Source organism: Schistocerca piceifrons, chromosome 3 (assembly GCF_021461385.2).
Source record: "Schistocerca piceifrons isolate TAMUIC-IGC-003096 chromosome 3, iqSchPice1.1, whole genome shotgun sequence".
NCBI classification, from domain to species: Eukaryota; Metazoa; Arthropoda; class Insecta; order Orthoptera; family Acrididae; genus Schistocerca; species Schistocerca piceifrons.
In genome coordinates, this window is record NC_060140.1 from 333,836,987 (window position 1) to 333,855,638 (window position 18,652).

At 40.3% G+C, this 18,652-nt stretch overlaps 1 protein-coding gene across 5 annotated transcripts in view; it reads left to right on the top strand.

Annotated features, from left to right (window-relative positions):
* Nucleotides 1-4,678: 4,678 nt before the first annotated feature.
* Nucleotides 4,679-18,652, top strand: part of LOC124788328 (FAD-linked sulfhydryl oxidase ALR) — a 416,232-nt gene continuing 402,258 nt past the window's right edge. For 4 of the 5 annotated variants that reach the window (XR_007016088.1, XM_047255573.1, XM_047255570.1 and 1 more), the window contains exons 1-3: nucleotides 4,679-4,814; nucleotides 4,963-5,032; nucleotides 12,919-13,066. Coding sequence is in view for 4 of the 5 variants with exons in the window: in XM_047255573.1 (XP_047111529.1) it covers nucleotides 4,698-4,814; nucleotides 4,963-5,032; nucleotides 12,919-13,066 (335 nt within the window). In the remaining variant the exon portion in view is untranslated. Of the gene's footprint in view, nucleotides 4,828-4,962; nucleotides 5,033-12,918; nucleotides 13,067-18,652 lie in introns of all 5 variants that reach the window. The other variant, XM_047255571.1, reaches the window with a different exon arrangement.

Consider the following 18,652-nt stretch of genomic DNA (forward strand, 5'->3'; position numbering starts at 1 on the left):
GGGTGGGCATTATTGTGGAGTAGCATCACTTCACACAGGGTTCGTGGTCGTTGTTGTCGGACTGTGTCTACAAGATATCTGAGATGCTGGGAATAAATGTCAGCAGTGGTGGTAGCATCTCGCGAAAGCAAATTGTATTACACCACACCATCACTGATCCACCAAATGCACAACATTATCTTTTGTCGATGCACACAGGTGTTTGTATGGGAAGTTGCTTCTTTGTTTGGATTCAACCATTTCTGTCTCTTCTTACGTTAGCAGCATAAGACACCATTTATCTTCAGCAGTATCGATACAGGATAGGAATGGGATGGTGTTGCTCACTAGCCAATTGATAACGAGTAAGCATATCTACACATATGGCCACCTGCTGGTTTCTGTTATTTTGGCTTATAGCGTACAATACCCTTACACCCAATTTTCGAACCTTCTCCATTCCAAGCAAACTCGTGCAGTGGTGGAATGTGCTGCATCACATTTGCCAGTTCACGTGTACACTGATGTGGATCACTGTGGATTAGTGCATTAAACAATCTTCATCAATCTCCTAATGTCTTCCTAAACATCGAGATTCACTACTGTCAGGACGATTCCCCCTTAAACACGAAAACAATTTTCTTGCTGCACTCTGTCCAGTGGCATTATCCCCATGCATGCCGCAAATGTTTTTGGCTGCTTCCTCTTCTGCAACCTCTCTATTGAACTCAAAAAGAAAAATATGTCAGAAGTGTTCCAGTTCCTCCACTTCTTTTTCCAATGTCCACTGCTCCACTCACTAAATTGAAATGACAAAAGGACAATATGTAATCTTAAATAGCAACAATGATGTACAAATGAAAAATGACAATCGATAAATGAACTCACAGCAACCAGAATACCAATGCGCAAAACAAAAATGCTGCCAAATTATGCACTAACCTAATATACTGAAAACCATTGCAATGTAGCATCTGATGTAGAGAAATTTGGAACGTATGATATTTATGTCTATGATCAGAACACCACAGCAGCTCTTTGGCTAAAGCTGTCCACCTGCTTAGCTGCGTGGTAATGTGCTCGCCTCCCATGCAAGTGGGCCCGGGTTCGATTCCCAACAGGGTTGGAGATTTTCTCTGCTCGTGGACTGGGTGTTTTTTTGTCTTCATCATCGTTTAATCCTCTTCACTGGCCGGCAAGTCGCCCAATGTGGAGTCGAATGAAATGAGACTTGCACTTGGCAGCCGAACTTCTCAAATAGGGGTCTCCCGGCCAATGATGCCAAACGCTCATTTCCATTTCCATTATGGCTAAAGCTGGATTTCCACAAGCATGAGTTACTTACACATGCATTCCCCCACCACCACTCATATAAGTCAGCTTGCATGTAGAAAACTCCACTTGCTCACTGTCATGCCAATTCACACATAAGTTGGGAAAGTTAAAAAGCATTTAACCTTCTTGCATGATTTGGCTTCCTCTACTGCTGCCTATGAGCTTCAGCGATAGCTGATAGTAGATTTGTTTTCGTTCTGCTGTGCTTTGTTCAACACACAGATCTAGAATAGTCTGTTTATATATGTGAAACGTCAGCATCATGCCAGAATAATAGATTTAGTATTCAACTAAGTAAATAAATATTTTCTAATGTGGCAAAATTTCTTAAACATTGTGATAGGAGCATCATTCTAGCATTCAGCAACTCTTTATATCCACTATTCAAAACACGGAACGCAACATTACATGAAGTGGCAAAATGGATTAAAAGGTATCATAACAGGGTTTGAACTTGCTGAGATTCATATTACCATAGAACAGTCAATACTATGAATGTATTTTTTACATTTCAGTACGATAATAATTTTTGCATTAGTCACTGAGTGTAAAAATTATGGTGAAATGGAAATTTATTTGCAGCGTTAGAGATTTAAAACTACTCTCGACCCTCATTAAAACTATATGCTAATATGACAGTGTTCATGTTTGGGCTGTTATTGAGTAATGACTGTACTGCTTAGCATTACAAGGTTTGGTTACAAAATTAAGTACTGCACTGGTAAAACAAAGCTTTGTTTACAGCACCTGTGATATATCAGAGTGCTGACTAAAATAAAAATAAAGCAGAAATTTTGAAATGAAAACATTATTTTCTGATTACCTTCAGTGAATTGTAAGCAACATAAAATTTAGAAACAGTAGTCTTCATAAAAAGGTCTCTAGTAGCCAGATATTTCAATGTTATTTGTAATTTAATGCAAGCTGGCAGGACATCTAGCATGCATGTATTACACTTTTATATAGAGCTAGAAATATGGCAAAAAAATTTTAAATTGATTTTACTCATTTGAAAATGCTTTTTAAACGAAAAGTCGTTGTCAGCAGATAATTATCTTATAGCGTATTGGATGCTCCCAAAGGATTCCTATTAAATGCCTATTTCCATACCTAACATTTGTGTGTCGTTACTCTCAATATAATGTCTTCTACAAAAAGCAGCAAAATTCCTGTATGAATGATTTCACTTGTCGCCATCTTGAGAGTCACGTAAGTAGTGTTCCTAACTTCGACTTGTGGGAACGCTAATATGTGCATGTAAGCATAGTGGTGGGGGGAAGCAGATGTAAGAAATTCATGCCTGTGGAAACCCACTGGAATTGACATGACATGGAATGCAGATTTATTGCAGCAGCTGCAGGAGACGCTATTTCTTGCAGTGTCGCTGGCAGCTGTCGTCCATTGAATAATGCTTCTTGGTGAAAAAGTTCCATTCTCATGAAATATTTTCATGATAGTAATGTAGATGGCATGAGTTTGACAGCATGTATTTGGGAACCGTTCTACATACAGTTCTGCTTCTCTTGATGCATTTTGGGATCTTTCCCTGCAAATAAATAGCATTCCAACGAATTCTCCATTGGTGAATGGAATTGTGTTCCTTAAAATGGTTTATGCGTTACTAATGATTCGATCATGCCGATTTATTTATAAAAACACACTGCAAGCCCAAATGAAGTGCGACATTCTTCATAACATACCTCATCTACATAGACAGCAGTTCCACTGCACTTCGGTTGACTCCTACAAAGGGCAAGACATAAGTCACTACGTTTACATGCGACACATCTCCCGAAAGTAAAAAACCGATTTTAGGAAACCATTTTCTGCTGTCGTATTGACATGTTAAGGTCTGAAGCGAATTTGCTAACCCAATTAAGTAAGGTGCCTGGAGAACAGCTCCTCCAGTTTCTACAGGAAGGAAGATTCAGTTTAACGTCCTGTCGAAATCGGGGTCATTGGAGATGGAACACAAGCTCGGATTGTGTCAGGGATGGGGAAGGATACCACCCCAGCATTTGCTTGGAGCGATTTAGGGAAATCACGGAAAACCTAAATTTGGGTGACTGGACGCGGATTTGAACTGTTATCCTCCAGAATGCGTGGCAAGTGTGCTAACCATTGCGCCACCTCGATCGGTCCAGTTTCTGTTTTAGCCAGCACAGTCTCTATTTCTCTTCACTTAAATGTTAGAGGTAGACAGGTTAGGCCCACTGTAATATTTTATTCTCCTTCACTAGACAATAAGTCACCCTGTCCATATTAATCGAATATTTTGAAAACAAGACTTAATCTGACTATTCAAGCACGTTTCAAAATCTGTTCTGCGTTTACGCGGGAGCGAAACGCGATTGTGGAAGTGGGAAACCAGCAGCTAGAAACGGATTTCCAGACTCGATTTTGGAATGTTTACAGGACCAACCAGAAACGGTACTGTGAAATCGGTTAACGAAATTCAATTTTGGGAGCTCATGTAAACATACACAGTGACGATGTATCTTTTATATCGACGACACAGTTTTCCATCGAGCGTAGTGTAAATATCACATACCTATTTCTTTTGAAGTGCATGTTTCCTTGGTGATTGGCGTAAACTTCCGGTTAGCGGGCCATTCAATAGTCTCAAAAACAGCACAAAATTTGCTACATTCCGTGTGTTTTTAGTCTGTGATTTGTTGTTGGATCTACACAAGGATTATATCGCTGAACATGTCACATCGAGATATGATATCCTGGTGACAACATATACCGGAGCTGCATTAAAAGAACAAAGTCGATCGGCCTACCTGTATCTCGGCTATTAATGCAGTAGCGAAAATGCGTCGCTGTTTGTTTCATGAGCCCCTGGTCACTGATCGTCGAAGTGAATCATAAATGTCTTTAATTCGCTTTATGACGTTTACGAACAAACTGTAATAGACGTTCGAAATTATAAGCATTTATATCGCTATATTGCTTCGTTTTAACATTCCACAAACATGTATCACTCTTGCATATATTATTTCAATAAATTCAGAAGTTTGGAGCACTGATATAGAACCACCGAAACTAAAATTCAATGCGGGCTGAAAGATGAGAAACACTCGTCTGAACAAATAGCAGACTCAAACAAGTTTCGCGCAACAGTTTTGCGGCAATTTCTAGTCCTCAGACTGTGATTTGCCTGCACAGATGTAGTTTGCGCGCACTGATTCGAATAGTGTATTTCAGATCCCCAACACAAATTTCCCAGGTTGCGTACGCTTCTAATCTGCTCACATTGTCGGTCCGTACGCTACATTTTGTCTGCACATACTTTCGTGCAGCTTTACCGCTGCTTGCTTACTGGCCCCGGGTACCTATTTGCAGCTCTTCCGAAGTTCCCTGACTCCAATGTTGTCAGTATGGCGACTAGAGGCCGGGAAGGTTTTAACGATGGTGTGAATGATAAACCCTGCCGTGCTTGCACTGATTTTAAGACATGGGCTAAAATGCAGAAAAAGACACTGGACTCTGAGAACGTAATGTTTCACAGTATGCGTTACTATGTTCTATGTGTTTCGTTGTCATTGTGTTAACCTCAAACATTGCATAATATTCTGTGTCGATTCGTCAGCTGTATCGGCAAGTTCGTATTTGTCGTATTCATGATGACCGTGGTGTTTGTAGGTGCGCGACAAAAACCCATCACCGCCTCAGCAGCAAAGGACAGACTGTCCCCTGGACAGAGATGAGTTAGGTATGTAATGGTTTCTTACCTATACATAGCTTTCTGCATTTATGATAGCAAAATGCGTGGTATTATACCTGATACAGTAAAGATAGTCTCACTTCCCGAGTTTATACAGGAACTAATACTGTTATTTGATTGTAAATGTTGGAGACATATAAATTAATATGGATAGTGTCACAGTTTGGGATAAGTTGTTCTCAATGATATTAGACTCATGACATTGTGGCTCATGTCCTGTATCTGTAGTCGTGCATTAAACTGTCCCACGACACATGGAAGAATAAATAAGTGTCGAACTTTAGTCTTTATGAAATTGCTGCATCCCCCAGCTCGATAGCTGTACGTAAGTACAGATGTTGGTTTGGGCATTTTGAATTAAGTTAACCAATACTGATACAGTGTGATGTACATGATAACAGCCCTAAAATTACTATAAGTCGCATTTAAATGAGCTTGCTCAGTTGTTGTTTTTCAGACAAAACTAAAAGTGAGGTGCAGATAGTGCGTTTGGAGTATATTCCATAGCTGTGGTGGACGGAGAATCTAATTTCCTAGATAATTCATTTCAGTTATCTGCCAGCATAAAAAGGAAGTTATGGACAAATTGAAGCCTGAGTTTCGAGCAGTAAACAATCCTTCTTTTTACTACATAATTTTTCAAGAATACTTCATAACACTTCATTTATTTGTTACGTCAGTTGAAATATATCATGCTACCATTCAACCCTACCCTCCCCAGACAAGTTACTAATTTTATATAAATAATACACATGCACTGAACCCAGGTATAACACATCCAAAAATTCTTTGAATCAATGCTCCAACACCTAACATAAATAAATGGATAGCAGCTTATTGCTGTTACATCATCATTATGTACTCACTGACTTCTTTCCAGATGCACGCATGTAAAATCCTTAAGTTTCTGATCTAGAATCAAGTCACAGGGATAAGAAATCTGTAGCTTGTCTGCCCTACTCTCATTCCGCACACTCTTTAAATGCTGTGATACATTTGAAGCTGTTGTTTCATAATGGGTCAGCTGTATGTACCAATACTGGTTATTGACTTTGTCCTATTATGAGGTGTATGATGCCACGTAGCTGCAAACGAAAAGAGAAGAGAACACAGTTAATATCCTTTTTGTATCTGTGTTACTTGCTGGAATGTAGGTTGGGGTGAAAGGCTGATTTGTAATGTAGACATAGTTCTAGCTTCAGTTGGAAGGACGATTTGACTGTGAAATGGTGAAACAGTAACAAACACTTCAGTTAGTCCCGTCATAACTGTTATAGAAGGTTTAACTCACTTTCCTGCCATCTACAATTCTGTATCAATGAACATTTTAAAATTATTTACATACATACTCCACAAACCAATGCTCTGCACAGGGCGGAAAGCACATCATACCAAATTGGCAGTTTTATGTCCTGTTCCCTTTAAATATTGAGCGTAGGTAAAATTACTGTCTATATGTCTCAACGCATACCGTAATATTTTGTAACTTGCTCTTTGAGCCCTGCAAGATATATATATGATGGTGGCAACATAATGTTCACACAGTCTTCTTTGAATAAAAGTTCTTTAAATTTGCCTGCCTGGGTTTCATAAGAAATATGCTGCCTCGGAGCAGGCTCATTTAAATGTGACTTATAGGTAATTTTAGGGCTGTTAGCATATCAGTATTGGTTAACTTAATTCAAAATGCCCATACCAACATCTGTACTTAGGTATAGCTATGGATCTGGGGAATGCAGCAGTTTCATAAAGACTAAAGTTGCCCAAGCATTTCTGTTACAATTTCATTTGGACCATGCCACCCTGCTAAGCTGCCAGCAGCCTGTGTTTGAATTCCTTTGATACCTGTTGTCATCTCAAATGCTGTAACAATGCTCTGTAATCAGTCTTAGTAGCACCTTGTATGCAGCATACTTTACAGATCCGTCATCTTACCCAGAACCCTCCAACAAATAAGACTGTCCCATTCATCTTCCCCGATACTGATTTTACATGATCATCCCATACCATATTGATGTTTTAATGTAAATGGACAGATAAAAAAAAAAAAAATCTACTCACCAAGTGGCAGCAGGAGAACACACACAAACACACACACACACACACACACACACACACACACACACACACACACACAAAGATTTAGGCCTAACTTTTACAAGCTTTTGGAGCCAGGGGCTCCTCCTTCTGGTGGAAGAGTTGAAGGGGAAGGAAGAGGGATGGAGAAGGACTGAAGAGGTTTAGGGAAAGTGGTACAGTTTAGAAAAGTTGCCCAGAACCCGGGTCATGAGAGACTTACTGGATGGGATGAAAAGGAAAGACTGATGTTGGGGACTGCAGCAGACAAGATATGAAAACCTGAGCACTTAAAGGTGGAAGACAGGGTAATATGAAAGGCAGAGATTACCACTAAATCATCGTGCATGAGTTAATAAGAGTGGAAAGCTAAGTGCATTGTGGGAGGGGGTAAGGTGCAAAATGAACACGTTAGAAAATGAAAGATGTAGAAAACTGAGATGGAGTGAAGAAAGGAGTAGTTACTGTGAATAAATGCTGATGAGATGAACAGAATGAGCATAAATTAAGGCAAGGTGGGTGGCGAGAACCAAGGACATCTTGTAGTGCTACTTCGTACCTGCAGAGTTCTGAGAAACTGGTGTCTGGAGGAAGAATCCAGATGGCGCAGATGGTGAAACAGGCACCGAGGTCATGACTGTCATCTTGTATAACATGCTGTGGAACAGGATATTGTGTGTTGCCTATATGCACCCTCTGCCTATGCCCATTCATCCTGACCGATAACTGGACGGTAGTCATGCTGAACAGTGTTTACATAACAGCTGGTATATGACGTGTCGTTTCACAGGTGGTTCTCCCTTTGATAGTATATGTTTTGCCAGATATGGGGCTGGAATATGTTGTAGGAGGCTGCATAGAGCAAAGTAGTTGAGTGATACATTCAAGACCAGGATAATACTGGGTGACAAGTAGTGTGCTCCGAAGTCACCCAGTATTATCCTGGTCTTGAATGTATCAATCAGCTACTTTGTCAAGGCTATGACTTCCTAAAATCATGCCCTGGAATGAGATCCATGGTGTCTAAGATTTTGCCACCACACCTAGAATAGCTTTTTGGCACCCTCAAAATCTCCACAACATCCTTGTCAGACCCTATGCTTCTTCTGCACCCATCTCCCTACTCTGTGGCTCCTACCCCTGTGACCATACCCAGTGCAAGACTTGCCCTAAGCACTCTTCTACCACTGCCTATTCCAGTCCTGTAACTGGCATAACATATAGCATTAAAGGGAGAACCATCTGTGAAACAATACATGTCATATACCAGCTGTTATGTAAACACTATTCAACCTTTTACATCTGCATTGGTACACCCAGTTATCAGTCACAATGAACAGACATAGCCAGAGGGTGTATGCAGACAACACACAATATCCTGTTTCACAGCATGCTGTACAAGATGACTGTTTTCACCTCGGTGCCTGTTTCACCACACACGCTATCTGGGTTTATATCTAAGACACCAGTTTCACAGAACTCTGTGGAACTAGCACTACAACATATCCTTGGTTCTCACCATGCACCTGGCCTTAATTTATGTTAATTCCTTCTGTCTCAGCATTTATTCACAGTAACGACTCCTTTCTTCACTCCATCTCAGTGTTCTACATCTTTTATTTTCTGACTTGTCTATTTTTCACTGCCCTCTACCAGCTTTTGCGCACATGAGACTGGAGTGAGTGAGAGGACAGTTTGAGATTGGTTTTCTTTTTGTAGGGATGTGTGTTCAGGATATTTGAAGTATAGGGGTAATTTGGGTGGGCCAGGGATGGTGGTCGAGATAGATGAATGACAGTTTGGGAAGAGAGAATATGGAAGGGGTAAGTCTCCAGTTGGTTTACGTGTGGGGGGGCATTATTTCAGAGGGTGGGTATGCGGAATGTGTTTTCAGCCTTTTGGAGGGCGTACAAAGAGAGAATTGGTGGGGTTAATTGATGAGTAAATAGAGGACGAGAGTATGGTAGTGTCAGATGCTTTTTCGTCGTATAGGGGGGTGGGGAAGAAGGGCTGTGATCATTTAGTTGTAAATCATAGTTGAAAGTTCAAAAATTATGAAACAGGGGTGTGTTCTAATACAATAGAGGGGTTTTGGGGGTGGTTAAATCAGTCATAGGGAGGGGGAAGAGGCACTCTTCTAAGCTGCAATCTCTTTTAGATGAGTATTGCTGGCAGAAGAGTGTCCCTGGAGAGTATTGCATTTTCCACGTTTTTTGAGGGCTGTTAATAAAATGTATAGGCCAGGGGTGGTTAGTTGGGTGGTTTTGTTTGTGGCGGGGGGGGGGGGGGAGGGGTTTGTGGGTAATGTTTGTGGTTTTAGGTGGGTATGGTGGGGGGGGGTGTTGTTTTATGATTATGTTGTGGAGGACCTGTTTTGTTGCAGTTGTTTTTGAGTTGTAGTGTGTGATTGAGTTTTGTTTATTTTGTGGATTTTTTTTGGTGGATTTTTGTTTTTTGGGGGAAGGTGAAGGTTTTTTTTTGGGGGGGGGGACCTTTGGGGTTGGTGGGTTGGGAGTTTTCTTTGGTTGTTGTTTTTTTTTGGGGGGGGGGGGCTGCGTTTGATGGGGCAGATGACCTAGTGTGTAGCACTGGAATTTTTTCGTGGTACATAGTTGTTTTCGGTCTCTTGTTCGCGAGTTGTGAGGTTTTGTGGGGTCCCCAATTTGCTGCGCTGGTTGCATTAGTTTGATTGTATATTTGGAGGGAGATGTGTTTGTTATTTTTATATGAATTTTCGTGTTTGTTGTCGTGTTTATGTAGTGGCGTCATAGGTGCCATATTGGAGGCATTGAGAATGGTCATTTCCACCATATTGATGACATCATGGGTCAAAGCAGATGGGTGGAATTGGACACTTCTGTGATCATTAGGCTACCTTGTGATACCAAACACCACCCCCACCCTGCGAAATCTCAGTTGCTGTGACAGATTGATCTGCAACGTAGCCTGAGGTCTAGGTTAGGTAGAAGGCTGATAATTTTGTTGAGAGTTGGAGAATCCAGTAAATATTAATTTGAAATAAAGACTGTGGAAACACAGTTATATGTAGCCGAGCCTGGTGTCTATGTTTGCACCACATTTAAAACATTTTCTGTTGTAAACAGTATCATAAAACTGCGGTAAATTCAAAAAACCTAAATTATGCAACGTACAGGTATCTGATATCACTTTGGTACATATTACATATGAACATCACATCAAAGATTTGCTCCTACAATTTTTCTGTCACTTCATTGTAGTGTCTTTTTTTTTTTTTTATCAACAGAGTACTAATTTATGCTTCTGCAACATTCTCTGCATGATACTATTAAACCAAGGAGGGGAGATGCTGAGTCGCATATAGGCACAACAAAAAGACTTGCGACTCAGCATCTCCGCCATATGGTGGGTAGCAACTTTCCTTAAATGTTGTCAGTTGATATTTTATTTACTGGTATGTTTACTACTGCACCAGTTTTACCAAACAGAAATACTTTCTTTCTTTATGGACATTTATCTGTGATGGCTTCTATTCCTGTAATGGCATTATGGTTACTAATCCCTTTCTCATTGGTGACTTGCTGAAAAAAGGTCGTCTTAGTTCCATGAAGACATCTTCAACTTTTGTAGTCCTGTCTTCCTCAGTTGCGTGTAATATTATGTAAGGCGTTTCGCCTTTATTTTCTGCAAAGCACCTTCAGTGGCAGGTTGCGTGGACAATTTCTTACATATTACGCTCCTGTTGCATTTTTGGTGTTGTTGTTCTTCTTATGAATGCCAATTTGCAGTTTTTTTCCAGATTCCACAGCACTATGAACTGAACGCTTGCTTCAATGCAATGTTTTGGTTTCTGTTGCCACTGTTGGCACTAAAATGGTGTTTTATTCAGCTGCTGTCAGACGGTCCATAAGTAAAAATTATCAGCATACCGTAATAAAGTTCCGTGAAGGTCTAAACTTTTTTTCTGTATGTACCTGTTTGATGCTGCTGTGTAGCAACCTATTCATATGACTTTGCAAGGCTAAAGGCAGTGGGAGAAGAGGTTGATTGTATGCTTATCATTGCAGTTGCGTACAGTTAATGGGTATTTTTTTTGGCATTACAGAAGCATCCAATTCCACCCATTCTACTTTGACCCATGATGTCATTAATGTGGCAGAAAAGGCTACTTCTAGCATATAGAAAATGATGACAGTGATGTCACTAACATGCACATGCCAACAAATATGAACAAAAAATAAAAATGACACAATAACATATCTCACTTCAAAAATAAAATGAAAATAGAGGGTTTAAAGTGGGGAATTGATATTACAAAATTATGCTACACCAACAATCGGACCTATATAGCTAAACCACAACTACTGACACCAAAAAACCAACACTTAAAATTCTGAAAAGTGGAACCAAAACACAAACAATTCAAACACCCAAATAACCCATATTCACTACATCAGTTAAAAAACAGCCGGCCTACGATAAATATACAACACACAAAACATCACAATTATTATATAATAAACCCAAAACAAAAGTTACTTACCAACAAAAGCCTCCAGCAATACCACCTAGGTTGGCCACCACACGCGAGTGGACGTGCGCGTGCGCACGCACACACACACACACACACACACACACACACACACACACACTCTCTCTCTCTCTCTCTCTCTCTCTCTCTCTCTCTCATCAAACCTAACATAAACGAAAGAGACTTTAATAACTTACTGAAAACACTTCCACAACTCACGTTGCTGCACCAACTACCTAAACTGTAAACCCCATTAGCACAATGACAATCAAAACTCAAATCAACCGAATACTCACATGTTAAACTCATCATGTCCACATCCACCACCAGAAGGCACCAACAAATAAAACAAACATTACATCTACAAACACAGTCAACTCAAGATTTCTGTGCCATAGTGACCTTGCACACCACGACACCATTACATCATGGGTCAAAGCAGATGAGTGGAATCGGACATTTCTGTTGACCCCTTGTTTTTTTCCATCTGCGGTTACCCATATCTCAAAGAAGAGTGACCACTCCTTGAGCAGCAGTGGCAAGGGACACTGGCTCAATATCAGTGTCAGTGGGAGAAAAGTCTCAGTCCTATAATTAAAAGTATCATGATTGCCCTCTCAGCCATTTATCACACAGCACTTTTAGTGGGAAACAGCTCCAGATCTGGAAGCAACTTGGCATCCATTCAGACTGGGGCTCTCTGTGTACTATGTCAGCAACAGGGATAACTGGCAAGCTCCATAGCACATTTGCTGCAGGAGACTGATGACCACTCCATTACCACTGCAATTCACAGCAGTCATGCTAAGATGATTGACAACTGAATGCAGCTACAAGCAGTTTGCAACAGCAGCCAACTGCCTCATCAAGATTCTACAACAGCCACAATCCTTAGCCATATCTACTCATGAATCAAGGTATTGTTCTGAATTACACCCCCCCCCCCCCCCCCCCCCCCCCACACACACACACACACATATAGACACACACACACTCGCATTTGCATGAATGTGTGTGTGTATGTTGTGTAATTCAGAAGGCCTTTTGGCAGAAAGCTTACTTGTTTAGCAGTCTTTTTGTTGTACCTGTCTGCAACTCATATTACTGTAAACACTACATATACAACTACAGATTTACTGGCAAGTATTAATTATAATAATGGTATAAAGACTGTGTTTATAAACTGTACCCCGCACTATTTATGTCAACCTCTAAAATATTGCCTGAAAAAGTTACATTAGCTTAATGCTCCGATTATTAAGTTAACATAAAGATTTTTTTTTCCCAGGACGACAGACATGGGGCTTCTTACACACCATGGCTGCTTACTATCCAGATACACCATCACAGAAGGAGAGAACTGATATGGCACAGTTCTTCACATTATTCTCCAAATTTTATCCTTGTGATCATTGTGCAGAAGATTTGCGCCAACAGTAAGTATGTTTAGCAATTTTATCATTTTTGCAGCATGAGATTTTCCTGACAGGTTAGTTACTAAGACGAGATCCTTGTAGTATGAGTGCTACTGTCAGGCCCTTGAATATTTTCTGTAGTAATGCTGCACAGCACAAAAAGTAGTATTGTTATTTGAGTCTATTTGTCGAGAAGTCTACATGTATTTTCCTTACCTAGAATTATTCATCATCTTATTTTAATCATATAAAGGTGATTATAAGCCAGAACATTACAGTTGATTATTTCATATATTCATCATATGTAAGGAAAACAGTTTTGTAGCACTGTTACGTGGTACATTCACCAGTGTTGGTCAACTGCCTTTCAGGAAAAAATTTCTTTCCTTCGTGTGTAATAATTGTGTCTATTTAGTCTAGTTGATAGCAGTGTGTGGTAACAGTGTTGTATATATTTTATTGTTACTTGCATTATACCCTCATCCAGTAAACAGGTCAGAGAGAACAGTGGTTATGGCATGGGATGTACATTCATGATGACCACTGTTCAGTTCCTGATCGGGCAGTCCAGATGTAGGTTTTCCCAAGCTCTCCTTTATCATTTAGGGTGTATTGTGTAATTATTTCCTTCTATGGGACATGACCAATTTCCTTCACAACCTGTGTCCATTCAATCTGTGTAGACCTTGACGAGAAATGAAACCATACTTCTCTGCCTCTCTAAGAATTGTTTTGAAGAGGTTATTGCTTTAACCAAGGAAATTGTTACACAATCTGGCCATCAGGAACAACAGTAATGTAGACAACTTTTGACCTATTTCTATGTCATCAGTGTTTCTCAAAGTTATTGAAAAGGCAGTGTATGTAAGGATAATCGATCATTTCATTTCACATAATTTGCTGTCAGATGTAAAGTTTGGTTTTAGAAGTGGTTTAACGACTGAAAATGCTATATTCTCTTTTCTTTGTGTGGTACTGGATGGATTAAACAAAGGTTTAGAACGCTAGGTGTCATTTTTGATTTAACTAAGGTATTTGATTGTGTTGATAAGAAAATATTGCTCCAGATAGTTGGACTATAACGGAACATGGGGAGTAACTCACAATTGCTTCACCCCTTACTTTAAGAGCAGACCGCAAAAGGTCACTCTCTTCAGTACTGAGAGTGGCTATGATCTGGGGTCTGAGTGGAGCATGGTTGGGGGGGGGGGGGGGGGGGAGGATGCCCTAGGAACCAGTGCTGGGGCCACTTGTTCCTTATTTATATAAATGATATACCTTTTAGTATTACAGGTGATTTAAAAATACTTCTGTGTGCAGATGCTTTGTTTCAAATAGTGCAGTTCAAGACATAAGCCCATTTCTTGTAGAAAATAAAACTAATGCTAAATCACAGTAAGACTCAGTTTTTACAGTTTCTAACACACAATTCAACAAAACCTGGCATTTTAATTACCCAGAAAGGGCATATGATTAGTTGGGCTGAACAGCTCAGATTTCTAGGTGTTCAGATAGATAATAAATTGTCATGGAAAGCCCTTTTTAAGGATCTCATTCAAAGACTTAATGCTACCACTTTTATTATTAGAATAGTGTCTGAAGTAAGTGATAGTTCAACATGAAAAGTAGTCTACTTTTGCTTACTTTCATTCGCTTGTGACATGTGGTATAATATTTTGGGGTAACTCTTACCATTCTCAAAGAATATTTTTGGCTCAGAGATTGGTGGTTTGGAGAGTAAGTAGTGGTGGTTTGTGAACCTCTTGTCGACCCGGATCCTTTAGTCTAGGTATTCTGACATTGGCCTCTCAAAAAATATATTCCTTTATGTCGTTTCTTGTTAAAAATATCAGCTTATTCCCAAGAATTAGCATCTTTCACTCTGTAAATACTAGGCAGAAATCCAATTTGCATTTGGTCCGCACATCCTTGATTCTTGTGCAGAAAGGCATGCAGTATTCTGCTGCATTAATTTTCAGTAAGCTACCACCAGAATTCAAAAATCTTTGCAGTAATCCATGTGCTTTCAAGTCCAGTCCAAACTGAAGAGTTTCCTTGTGGGTTACTCCTCCTATTCTGCCAAGAAGTTCCTTGAAAAAAGCTAATTCCTGTGTTATATTGTAGACTGTGTTTATTAAATTTATAGCTTGTCATTTTTTTAGGATTTGTAGACATTTTATTTTATCTATTATTGTTTTTCTGTTGTAATTTCATGTACTGACACATTCCATGACCATGGAGATTTTTCCTCAATTTGGCCCTACAAAACTATATGTCTCAAATAAAATCAAATAAAACACCAGAATTATTGTGCCCATCTTCAATTAAATCTTGGTGGCTTCTTTCACTGCATATTTGAACAGAATGGTGCAGCCTATCTCCACTTTGTTATGGGTTTGTTTGTTATGGGTTTGTTTGTTATGGGTTTGCTTGTTATGAGTTTGTTTGTTATGGGTTGCGCCATATTGTTTTGGCTCCTCCAGCAGTGTGGCACAGTACTGTGGTGGATGGGTTTCAGTTTGTACTAGTATTGCAGACATGTTCCTGCAAACAAATAAAACATTATCATGTAACTTTATTTTTTTATATCAAAGTGAATTGGGATAGATTACCATTCACCACACAGAGATGACATTGAGCAACAACAGACAAATTTAAAAGTAGACTGTTGAATATTATTTAGTTATCAGACAGCATCCTTTATCTGATGAAGGACTTTGTACAATAGCTAAATGATATCCAGTAATCTACTTTCAGATTTGTCTGTTTTCTGACTCAACACTGTGTTGAGTATCAGTCTATCCTAATTCATATTATATCAATGAAAATACTCAATTTTTGAAAATATAATGTAATTGGATAGATAAAAAAATATACTCACCAAGGTATGGCGGGAGAACACACAGATAAAGGTATCAAAGTTTGCAAGCGTTCAGAGCCACTGGCTCCTTCTGGCAGAATGGTTGAAGGGGAAGGAAGAGGTGTGAAGAAAAAGGATGGGGTGAGGCTTAGAAAAAGGGGTGGAGTTTGGAAAAGTCGCCCAGAACCCCGGGTCAGGGGAGACATGCCAAGTGGGATGAGAAGGAAAGGCTGGGGACTGCACCATGTGATATTTGAAACCTGAGAGCTTAAAAGTGGAAGATACGGTAATATACGAGAGAGAGATTACTACTGAAACATCATGCACAAGGTAATAGGAGCGGAAATATAAGTGCATTGTATGTGATAGAGGTGAGTTGGGGACAGCAGATTGGTTGGTTGATTTGGGGCAGGGGACCAAACAGCAAGGTCATAGGTCCCAAGACAGATCAGCAAATGAAAGACGTAGAAAACTAAAAAGGGGTGAAGAAACAAATAGTTGTTGTGAAGAAATGCTGTGACTGAAGAAAGTAACGTAAATTAAGTCCAGGTAGGTGGTGAGAACCAAAGACATGTCGAAGTGACTGTTCCCACCTATGGAGTTCTGAGAAACTGGTTTCTGTGAGAAGAATCCAGATGGCACATGTGGTGACAAAGGCACTGAGGTCATGACTGTCATGTTGCAGAGCATGCTCTGCAACAGGATATTGTGTGTCACCAGTATGCATCCTCTGCCTATGTCCATTTTTCGTAACTAACACCTTGGTGCTAGTCATGTCGATATAGAAGGCATACCAGTGTCTCAGTTGGTATACAACATGTCATGTCACAGGTGGCTCTACCTTTGATAGTATATGTTATGGCAGTTACAGGGCGGTTATAGGTGGTGATTGGAGGGCACGTGGGGCAAGTCTTACAGTAGGGATAGTCATGGGGATAGGGGCCATAGGGTAGGGAGTTGGGTGCAAAAGGGGTATATGGCCTGACAAGGATTTGCGGAGATTGGGGGGGGGGGGTGGCAGTGAAAAGCTTTTCTGTTTGTGGTAGGCAAAATGTCAGATATAATGGACCTCATTTCAGGCCATGATTTTAGGAAGTCTTAGCCTTGTCGAAGAAGCTGATTAATACATTAAAAATCAGGATGATACTGAGTGGCAAGCGGTACACTCCTAAGTTGTTTCTTGGAGGGATTTGCGGTACTAGGATTGGATGTGATGGTCCAGAAAATCCACTTTTGAATTAGGCTGCTGGGGTAATTATATCCAGTGAAGGCTGAGGTGAGAATGGTGGTGTACTGCTGTAAAGCTTCTGCAGCTGCGAATGCCAAGGCTGTATGGGAGGGAACATTTGACATGTAGAGGATGACACCTATCAGAATGTAAGTACTGTTGCTTGTTAGATATTGAAGGAACTGAACTGGCAGACTCTTGAAGACAGACATTAACTATTCTGAGAAAGTCTATTAAGTTTCAAGAACGAGCTTTTAATTATTCCTCCAGGGATATATTGCAACCCCGTATGTATTGCTCACATAGGGATCGTGAGGATAAGATTAGTTTAATTACTGCATGGACAGAGGCATTTAGACAGTCATTCTTCCCACACTCCATATGTGAATGAGACAGGAGGAAACCCTAACTGATACTATGGGACGTACCTTCTACCATGCACCTCACAGTGGTTTGCAGAATATAGATGTAGATGTAGTAGGATTAATGTGAATAGAAGTATGTAGCTAGCCTTCAGTGAGGATGACATCAACATCAAGCAACATGACATGGGGTTTGGGATAGGAACATTTGAAATTTAATTGGGAGAAAGTATTTAGAGATTCCAAGAATTTTAACATGTCAGCCTCACCATGAGTGCATAAGGCAAAGATGTCATCAGTGTATCTAAACCAAACAAAGAGCTGAAGGCTTTTGTATCTCAGAAAAGCCCCCTTCAAGTGACCCATGAAAAGGTCGGCATAGGAAGAAGCCATCCTGGTTCCCACGGCTGTGCCCTGATTTGTTTGTATGTCTGCATCTGAAAGGTTAAGTAGTTGTTGGTAAGTATAAAATTGATTAAGGTGAGCAGGAATGGTGTTATAGGTTTGGAATCATTTAGCTGCTGACTGAGGAAATGTTCAGTAGCAGACAAACTGTGCATGTGGAGGATGTTTGTGTAGAGGGAGGTGGCATCATTGAGGCAAGCAATGTGTATGGTGGGAGTGGGACAGTCACAGATTTCAGACAATCTAGGAAATTGTTGGTGTCTTTAATATAGGAGGGAAGTCTTTGTACTGTGAATTGCAGGTTTTGATCAACTAAGGCAGATATCTGTTCGGTTGGTGCTTTGAAGCCAGCAATGGGGCAGCCCGAGTGGTTTGGTTTGTGGATTTTGGGAAGAAGGTAGAAGTTAGGGGTTCGTGGTTGTAGTGGGATAAGAAGTTATAAGGATTTAGGTGTCAGTCCTTGTCAGGGGCCTGAGTCTGTAAGGAGGGACTGCAGGTCAGTTTGCATCACAGGGGTGGAATCTCGATGGCAGATCTTCGCTTACATACTCCCGTAGACAAGTACCGCAGTAGTAGATCCCTTGTCTGTTGGGAGAATAATGATGGAGTCATTAGCTATTGGGGATGAAGAGGTTGGAGTTCTGCTGCAGGGGACAGGTTAGGGCCAAGCTGTAGAGACCTGAGGAAGGGGTGTAAAACAATGCTGGATGGGAGGAATTTTTGGAAGGCTTGTAAGGAATGACTTCTAGGTA